We start from the raw sequence: 8,024 nt of genomic DNA, 5'->3' as shown, positions 1-8,024 counted from the left end.
TGGAAATTTCAGCTTCACTTGTTCAGATGAGTGAGAGGTGCGTGGTGGAGCTGCCATTCTGCATGTCCTCATTGCTGTTTCTGAGCAGAAAACTTTGGCATATGATATTTCTTCAAGTCCCTTTGGGCCCTTTTCCTTCCAACCTTGTGTTCGCTGACATCTTGGGAGTCCCGGAGGGCAAAAATGAATGGGGAGTTAAAATAGGGAAATAAATTGCATGAATTTCAAGTTTGTGACTCAATTCTCACTCTCCTCCTCTCTCTCTCTACTCCTTTTACCAAGTACGGAGTAAGACTCTGGCTCCTGCACTAATCCTGAGGAGGCCTCCCTTGCAATGTGCGGTAAGTGTCTGACGTTTCTCTCACGGGAACTAATTTGCTGGAACATTTGAATCAGGCTCGCTAAATCTTACGAGAGCAGTGGTGACCCTGGTGTAGGAGGCCAGCAGCCCTGGCCCTCACCCTGTGGCAGGAGCTGCAGTGCCCTCGCGTGTGCCCCAGCAGCACAAGCAGCACTCGTGGTCCTGGTGCTACGCCCAGGGCCGCCCCCACCTCGGGGGACGCAGAGGTGCGTGCCTGCAGGGCTGGCAGCCTTCAGCTGGGCAGGGCTCAGGGCAGCGTGTGGCAGCCTTTATAGAAAGGGGACGCCCTTAGTGAGGGGCTGCTCCTGCCCGCGGCTCTCAGAGGACTCAGCCTTGCCTCTTGCCCAGGCGACACTCGGGGACTGGGGGCTGCGCTCCTCGCGTCGCCCAGGGCCGGGGCAGGCGGGGTCCCTGGAAGGCTGGGCTGGGGCTGCGCTGGCCGGTTTGCCGGGGGTGTCGGTGGTGCTGCACCGGGGTGCTGCTGCCAGAGCACAGCCTGGGCGCCCCGGGGCTGGGCCAGCGCCTCCTGCAGCACGTGGGGAGGGGGGCAGCAGGGCCCTTCGGGGGATGGCAGGACAGCGACGCCCTGGCTGCAGTAATTCATCCAGCAAAGCCGAGTCAGGTTCTGCTGCTCCCCGCAGCTTGGGCTGTATCGCCCCGTCACTGCCGCCTGCACAGCCCTGCCACTGCTGCAGGCACCGTGCCTCGCAGCCACTGCGGACAGGCATTCGCGCAGCCCTCGGGCGCGTGGGGCTCTGTGAGTTACCAGGGGGGTGGTGATTGCTGGTTGTGATCAGTGAGCAATTTTTCCACCTGGGTTTGAGCAGTCACGGGCACCTGGAGGATGCCAGCCCTGGCCCTCAGAGGCAGCAGGGCTGCAGGTCTCTCAGTGCTCAGCCCCAGCTGCCCCCATGCACGCCCAGCTAGGCTGCCCTTGTCCTGTTTGCCCTCAGCATCGCCAGTGCCCCGGGCAGGCTGTCCTGGCCCAGCCCAAGTCCCTCTTGGGTTCAGGGAGCCAGACCCTGGGGTGAGGTGGGGGGCTCAGCAGTGATGTGGGGAGACGCTGCCTCTGCAGCAGCTGTTTGCAGGTGCCCGCGCAGATGATACAGAAGCAGTGCTTGGAGCAGGGCCGTTCTGGGCAGGGACAACCCCCCCCACGCCTGCCCTGCAGATCTCGGGGCCCCTCTTCCCAATGAAGTCAGTTGCTGTTCCAGCACCTGGTGCTCCATTTCGATGGGTTCCCTCTCCCTGGGCAGTCCCCTCATCCTGAGCCCAGCAAGGGGGCCCCAGGCTTGGCTCTATTGCCCTGTGCCCACAGCACCAGTAAGCCTCTCTCCCCAGGCTGGCACTGCTTCCCTGGATCTACGCCCGGTGGGGCAGCCCCTGCATGCCCCAGACCCCGGTGGGTTCCTCCACCCCTACAGGGGCTTTCAGCAGCACCTCCCGCCCCTGCAAAGACAGGCGAGATCGTTCCAGTCCAAGTGCATTTATTGTCGCTGCGGAGCCACCGGTGCTGGCTCAGGCGTCCGCGCACTCCGTGGGGTCCAGGGACAAGGTCACGTCTGCTTTGCACTGGAGAGCGCCGGGGACTCCCAGCAGCGCCTGGCAGCTCCGCAGCTCGGGGGCCACATCCATCACGCACGGTGCCTGCGGGGGAGACCATCAACAGGACCGGGGGCCCCAGGACGTGGCGCTGCCGGGGGAGCCGGGCTGCCCCAGTGTCCCGGAGCCCCGCGGGCAGGTGAGATCCTGCTCCTGCTGCTCGCTGGAGCGCGGGGCCCCGGTGCCGGCGGCCCCAGCACAGCCCGTGCCCGGCGCCCCGCGGGGAGCGGCACCGGCGCCCCCCGTGCCCGGCGCCCCCCGGCAGCCCCGGTACTCACCGCGGGGCGGAGCGGCGCGGGCGGGCGGGCCGAGCCGGGTGGCAGCGCTCCGGGACGGCGCTCGGCGGCGCCGGCGGCGTCGGAGCGGCGGATGTAGGGCGAGCGGCGGAGGCCGGAGAGCAGCCCCGAGGCTCTGCCCACCGAGTAGTGGCGGGGCCCGGCCGCCTGCCGGTACCAGGGCGCGGCGGGGCGGCAGAGGCAGAGCAGCGCCAGCGCCAGCCCCAGGCAGCGGGCGGCGCGCATGGTGCCGGCGGGACCGCAGCGCTGCGGGGCGCCGCCGCCGCCGCTTTATAGCCCACCGGGGGGCGCCGCGCCCGCCCCCGCCGCGGCCCGGCCCCCCGGGCGGCGCAGCCCGCGGGAAGGGGCCGCTCGCCCCCCGCCCCCGCCCCCCGCCCGGCTCCGGCGCGCACGAGGCCGGCGAGCGGCGGCCGCGCGCTTACCGGGGGCGGCGCCGGGCGCGTGCGGGGCGGGGCCGCCCGCGGCGCCGGTCACTCCTTGAACTTCCACTCCTGGCGGCACATGGGGCAGTGCTGCTGCACCTGCTGCGAGTGCAGCCACTTGAGGATGCAGTGCATGTGGAAGCAGTGCGAGCACTGCCCCCACACCAGCGGGCAGTCGTCCCCGGGCACCTTGCCTGCGGCGCGGACACGGCGTCAGCCCCGGCCCGGCCCCGCCCGCGCCGCGCCGCCCGCCCGGTGCCCCCGCACTCACAGTCGGGGCAGCAGCCGTTGAAGGCCATGCGGCAGATGCCGCAGTTTTCGTCGTTGGCCACCCACAGCCACGAGGCGACCCCGTGCCAGCTCCGCACCCTCACCCGCATCGCGCCGCCGGACGGCCCGGCCCGCCGGAAGTCCCGCCCCGCGCCCGCCCCGGCCCGCCGGAAGTCCCGCCCGCCGCCCCACAAGGCCCAGCGCGCGCGCGGCGGCGCGCCTTCCCCGCCGGCCCCGCCTCTTCCGCTTCCGGCGGCGGCGCAGCGCGGCCGGAAGTGCGGGCCCCGGAGCGGAGCCGCCATCATGGCCGACAAGATGGACATGTCCCTGGACGACATCATCAAGCTCAACCGCAGCCAGCGCGGCGCCGGGCGGGGCGGCGGCCGGGGCGGCCGGGGCCGGGGCGGCGCCACCCGCGGGGGCGGGCCCGGCCGGGGCGGCGTGGGAGCCGGGCGAGCGGGCGGCGGCGGCCCCGTGCGGAACCGGCCGGTGATGGCCCGGGGCGGCGGCAGGAACCGGCCCGCGCCCTACAGCCGGGTACGGCCGCGGCGGGCCCGGGGCGCCGGGCGGGGCGGGGGGCGGCGCTGCTGGCGGCCGCGGGCCGGCGGCGCCCCGGGGGAACGGGAACGGGCCCGGGCCCGGGCCCGGGCAGGGGGCGGCGGCGGGGGCAGCCCCGGGACGGGGCCGCGCGGGCGGCGGGGCGGGCCGGGCCGGGCCGGGCCCTTTGTGCGGGGCCGGCGGGCGGCGGGGCCGGGCGGCGCTCAGCGAGGTGCCGGTGTCGTTGCAGCCGAAGCAGCTCCCCGAGAAGTGGCAGCACGACCTCTTCGACAGCGGCTTCGGGGCGGGGGCCGGCGTGGAGACCGGCGGGAAGCTGCTCGTCTCCAACCTCGACTTCGGCGTCTCGGACGCGGACATCCAGGTAGGGGCCCGGGAGCGGCCGCCACGCGCGCGCGGGGGCTGTCGGCGGGGGGTTTCATTCAGCGCCCCGCGGCCGGGGGCGGGGGGGGGGCGGCGGGAGCTTCCCCGGCCCCGGTGCCCGCTGGGCTCGGGCAGGGGGAGCTCCGTCCCGGCCAGCCCCGCGTCCCCGCCTGGTTTTGTGCCGCGGGCGTTTGGGGGCAGCTCTGGCCCTGGCTTCGAGGTGGCTGCGGCTCAGAACAGCCGCAGTCCTGCACAGAGCTGCGGTTAATCCCGTCGTCCGTGGCTCTGCCGCGGTGCGTGGGGGAAGATGCTGCTGGGTGGCTCGATCCTTCTGTGATTACAGAGTTTAGAATGAGCCCTGTAAACTCTCGAGCTCCGCGTAACTCCAGAAGTTCAAACCGTCCGCGGGCATCCGTTTGCTCTGTTTTTATAGGACCTGTTTGCGTAGCTTCTTTTTAAAGTCGCGTTCTGTTAAGTGCCAAGGTGTTCCCAGAGACGCATCAACCAGTGACGCTGAGGAGAGCAATTCGTGAGGGAGAGCCCGCTTCCTTGTGCTGTAACTTCTTTAATTCCTTTATCTGTTTCACAGTAGCTAAATTTCCTAGCCCCGTTACTGGTCCCGGTTTTATCACTCGTTTCAGCGGTGCCTTGGGTAAGAACCTGCCAGGCTCTTCGGTCGGGCGTGCGGTACGATTTGTCTCTGAGCTGACCGGGGCAGGGGCTGGGGCTTAGAGCACGACGCCTTGGTGCTTTCTTCATCTGTTCGTTTATTCCAGTTTCTCTACGTGGTGATCTGTCCGTGTCAGGAGAATTGGAAGCAAAATCTTTTAGGTCACCTAGTTACTGGGCGATGTGCTTAAAAACGCTTTTTCTCGTGTAAGCTTAGAGTTGGTTTAAGTTTCCCGTTTGTTGTAGTCAGGCCCAGACACAGAAATCGCAGATCTGTGAAGTCACCTCAGTTTGATGTGTGAAGTCGCCTCAAGTGACGTGCGGTTTGACCGTGAAGTCGCCTCCGTTTAACGAGCCCGCGTGCTCTGCGGGACAGTTGAGGTTCGCCTCTTCCGCTGTTGGCTTGGACTGCAGGAGCGGACGAATGTCCACGCGTGTCTTACCTAGCAGCAAAGCTGACGGATGTGTTTGCACCTCTCTGTTGCTACCCGTCCGTAACGTCGCGCTGCCGGAGAGGCGCGGATTGTTTCCTTTGTTTCTGTGCTGATGGTGCCACCAGCGTGGCCGCACGGCTCAGCGAGCGCTGCCAGGAGGGAGCTGGAAGGGGCTCGCGTGCGCTTTGCTCGGTGCTGCGGCCGTGGCACAGCGAGAGGGGTCGCGTCTGGGCGAGGAGCGGAGCGTCCCCTCCCGTGCCGCGCCGCGCTCCGAGAGCTGATTGCGAGCGCTTTGCTGATGGTCGTGTCCAGTAAACGAACGCGAGGGAGGAGCTCGCCGGCAAGATCGCCTGAAGTGCTGCGGGCTGGCGAAACGAAAGAATATTTATAGCGCTCTTTCCAAATGCTTGGGTAGCGATTGCAAGACGGCCGGAGTGGTGTTCAGGCTCTGCAGCGTACAACGTGAAAGGCGGCCTGCGGTGCCCACTGGGGAGACGCGACGGTTCTGTTGTGGGTTTTGAGCTTTGGAAGCACGGCACGTAGCGGCGCCTTGCACGGGATGGACGATACGTCCCTAGGTGATGCGCTGAACGTAGGCCCTGTGAAACAAACCAGGTGGCTCCGTAGCTGCCTCTCTCCGTCCTTTGTGATAGCGAGTGAAGCACTTCTGGAGAGGACTCTTCCCAAGTTCGGTTTTTGGGTTGTTTGCCTAAGCTCTGGCAGGGACTGTGGTTTTAAACTGCACCTGGTCTAGCAAAGCTTTAAGGCGGGGGGGGAGTCTAGCACGTAGAAATGGTGATTATTTTACAAATGCCTGCATTCTGATAGATTGTTCTTCCTTAGACAAATGGATTAGGGTCTGGATAAATCTTAAAACAGTGACTCTGTTGATTCAGCCTTGACAGAAAGACTTGCGGCGTCCCTGGGAAAAGAAACAGGCCCGCGTCCCTTGAGGCTGCTTTGCTGACACCATGCGTGCGCCCTGCAAGTGGTGAACAGGGAGTCCTGCTTGGTTTTGCCACCGGTGGCTCCTGTCTGAAACTCTTCTGACAGCCCGGGTTCCCGTCTCCCAGGGGTGCTTTCTCTGAGGTGTCAGGGAAGCTCGGGAAGCCCGTGTAATTCCTGACAGCGAGCGGGGGGGTCTGCCTCTACTGCGTCGGGGCTGCTCAGCGTTCGCAGCGCTGACGGAAGCGCGCTCTCTTCTCTCTCTGTTTCTCAGGAACTCTTTGCAGAGTTTGGGACCTTGAAGAAGGCGGCAGTGCACTATGACAGATCTGGCCGCAGCCTAGGGACAGCAGACGTGCATTTCGAGAGGAAGGCAGATGCTCTGAAAGCTATGAAGCAGTACAACGGAGTCCCCTTGGACGGTGAGTCCGCGCGGCTGTTTGTGGCGTTTCCCCGCGTGGCCGGGATCTGCGTGCCCGTCAGGCTCGCAAGCTAACCGGCTGCTTTTCCCCAGGGCGCCCCATGAACATACAGCTGGTTACGTCACAGATCGACACACAGAGGAGACCGGCACAGAGGTGAGATGCCGTGCTGCCGCGAGAGCGGCCGTGTGGTCAGCGTGGGGGGGGAGCTGGCCTAGCCCCTCTCTGTGCGGGAAGCACGGATTCGTCTCCCGTTCTACAAACTCTACTCAGAGTAGACTGAATAAAAAAACCCCTGCGTGGGTTACCCAGAGCGCGCTGTAACGGTCGCCTTTTAAAAATCGCAGTGTAAACAGAGGTGGCATGACCAGAAGCCGTGGTGGTTCAGGAGGATTTGGTGGTGGAGGAGGCAACAGGCGAGGTACTCGTGGCGGGAGCAGAGGGAGAGGCAGAGGAGCTGGGAGAACTTCCAAACAGCAGCTCTCTGCAGAAGAACTAGATGCACAGCTGGATGCTTACAATGCCAGGGTAAGTGCTGCTTGCGCGCTGTGCGCAGGTGCCCCGCGGCATCACTTCCTTGGAAACACGGGCGGCCCAGAGCTGGCTGCAAGGAGCAATCATCTTTCAGCCTTCAGGGCCAAAATAGTTTCCGTCCAAAGCCGAGCATTGCCCTGTTCCTCTAGTTACCGTAGCTCTCCAGAAGTACTGCTGCTGGTAAGAAACGGCCCCTTTCCAGCGTCCCCAGACTCGGTAGGGCCTGCGTAGGCCAGGCTCCTCTGTAGCCAAAACAGCTGGGATGAGCGATAGCTGTGTAACAGTGCCCAGGGAGAGAATGGGCTGGAAAAATGAAAAACAGAAGGAAAAAAAGTGAAATAAGTGCCTCGGATGCTGAGAGGAAAAAGTCAGCGATGCTGATCACAGCATGCAGGTCCCTAGCGCAGAAGGAGGCGAACAGAGCAACGCACGTTGTGTCATTCAGAATGAGCCCGGGTGTCGTGCCACAGCAGGGTTAAGATCTCGATAGAGAAGCGAGGTTAAACGTGCGCCCGGTGCGCTCTGAACCCTGCTGTCTGCGCTGATGGAACGGGACACGGCTGGGGCAGCGGTACGGGTGGAGCGGGCCGAATTCCAGAGAACGTTGGCATGGAGACGTGTTTTGGGGCGGTGTTCTCTGGAACCCGGGATGCTTCAATATCGTCTGAGAAAGATTTGGGTGGAGGGGGAGGGCGGGGAGCTTGCCCGAACTCTTCCAAGGGCAGCGGGCTGGCCCCGGTCGGGAGGTGTCGTACCGGGGGGGGGGCGGTGACGCCGGGGGGCTGGCGGTGACGGCGGGGCGGTGACGGCGCTCCTCTCTCCTCTCTTGCAGATGGACACCAGCTAAAGCGGCGGGCGCGGCGCGGCGCACGGGGGGGCTGCGGCCGCCCGGCTCCGTGGTGCCGCGGGAGGGCCGCGGCCGGCCCCGAGGACGGGATCGTTTTCCTTTTGGTTGGGCTAGGTTTTAACCTCGTGTAAAGGTTTTTTTTAATGCCGAAGCAGACCCGTTTTGTACCGAGTTATTTTGGGATACATTTTACTGGTTGCCTGCCGGCCGGGGTGGCTTTTTCACCTCGGCCGTAATAAACTAGAACCGTGTCTAGAGCCCTGCCGCCTGCTGCCTGCCGCGCCCCGCGCGCCTTTCCCGCGCC

General features: G+C 65.3%; 2 protein-coding genes across 3 annotated transcripts; one reads left to right on the top strand and one right to left on the bottom strand.

Moving 5' to 3' along the window:
• Nucleotides 1-1,831: 1,831 nt before the first annotated feature.
• Nucleotides 1,832-3,126, bottom strand: ANAPC11 (anaphase promoting complex subunit 11). Of its 2 annotated transcripts, XM_035568642.2 has the most exons (3): nt 2,953-3,126; nt 2,682-2,875; nt 1,832-2,008 (listed from the first exon to the last, which is right to left on the bottom strand). In XM_035568642.2, exons 1-2 carry the CDS (start codon nt 3,059-3,061, stop codon nt 2,730-2,732), a joined length of 255 nt encoding a protein of 84 aa, XP_035424535.1. In that variant the 5' UTR covers nt 3,062-3,126; the 3' UTR covers nt 1,832-2,008; nt 2,682-2,729. The 2 variants fall into 2 exon arrangements, with proteins under 2 accessions (XP_035424535.1, XP_035424531.1); XM_035568638.2 differs by lacking the exons at nt 2,682-2,875; nt 2,953-3,126 and adding an exon at nt 2,242-2,538.
• Nucleotides 3,127-3,239: 113 nt separating this feature from the next.
• ALYREF (Aly/REF export factor) lies at nt 3,240-7,977 on the top strand. The gene is made up of 6 exons (XM_035568628.2): nt 3,240-3,488; nt 3,739-3,870; nt 6,192-6,339; nt 6,432-6,495; nt 6,687-6,867; nt 7,706-7,977. The coding sequence occupies exons 1-6, from the start codon at nt 3,255-3,257 to the stop codon at nt 7,718-7,720; spliced, it is 774 nt and encodes a 257-aa protein (XP_035424521.1). The 5' UTR covers nt 3,240-3,254; the 3' UTR covers nt 7,721-7,977.
• Nucleotides 7,978-8,024: the final 47 nt, after the last annotated feature.

This window comes from Cygnus atratus, chromosome 18, assembly GCF_013377495.2.
Source record: "Cygnus atratus isolate AKBS03 ecotype Queensland, Australia chromosome 18, CAtr_DNAZoo_HiC_assembly, whole genome shotgun sequence".
In the NCBI taxonomy this organism is placed as follows: Eukaryota; Metazoa; Chordata; class Aves; order Anseriformes; family Anatidae; genus Cygnus; species Cygnus atratus.
The sequence above is the reverse complement of the archived record's forward strand: the minus strand, read 5'-3'. Positions and strand labels throughout refer to the sequence as shown.

Bases quoted from the DNA above. Each gene is read 5' to 3' on its own strand.
- ANAPC11 (XM_035568638.2), bottom strand. From the start codon at position 2,484: ATGCGCGCCGCCCGCTGCCTGGGGCTGGCGCTGGCGCTGCTCTGCCTC. The intron at 2,009-2,241 runs GTGAGTACCGGG...TCTCCCCCGCAG, and splicing joins CCGCGCCGCTCCGCCCCGCG to GCACCGTGCGTGATGGATGT.
- ALYREF (XM_035568628.2), top strand. From the start codon at position 3,255: ATGGCCGACAAGATGGACATGTCCCTGGACGACATCATCAAGCTCAAC. The intron at 3,871-6,191 runs GTAGGGGCCCGG...TCTGTTTCTCAG, and splicing joins TCTCGGACGCGGACATCCAG to GAACTCTTTGCAGAGTTTGG. The intron at 6,340-6,431 runs GTGAGTCCGCGC...GCTTTTCCCCAG, and splicing joins CAACGGAGTCCCCTTGGACG to GGCGCCCCATGAACATACAG.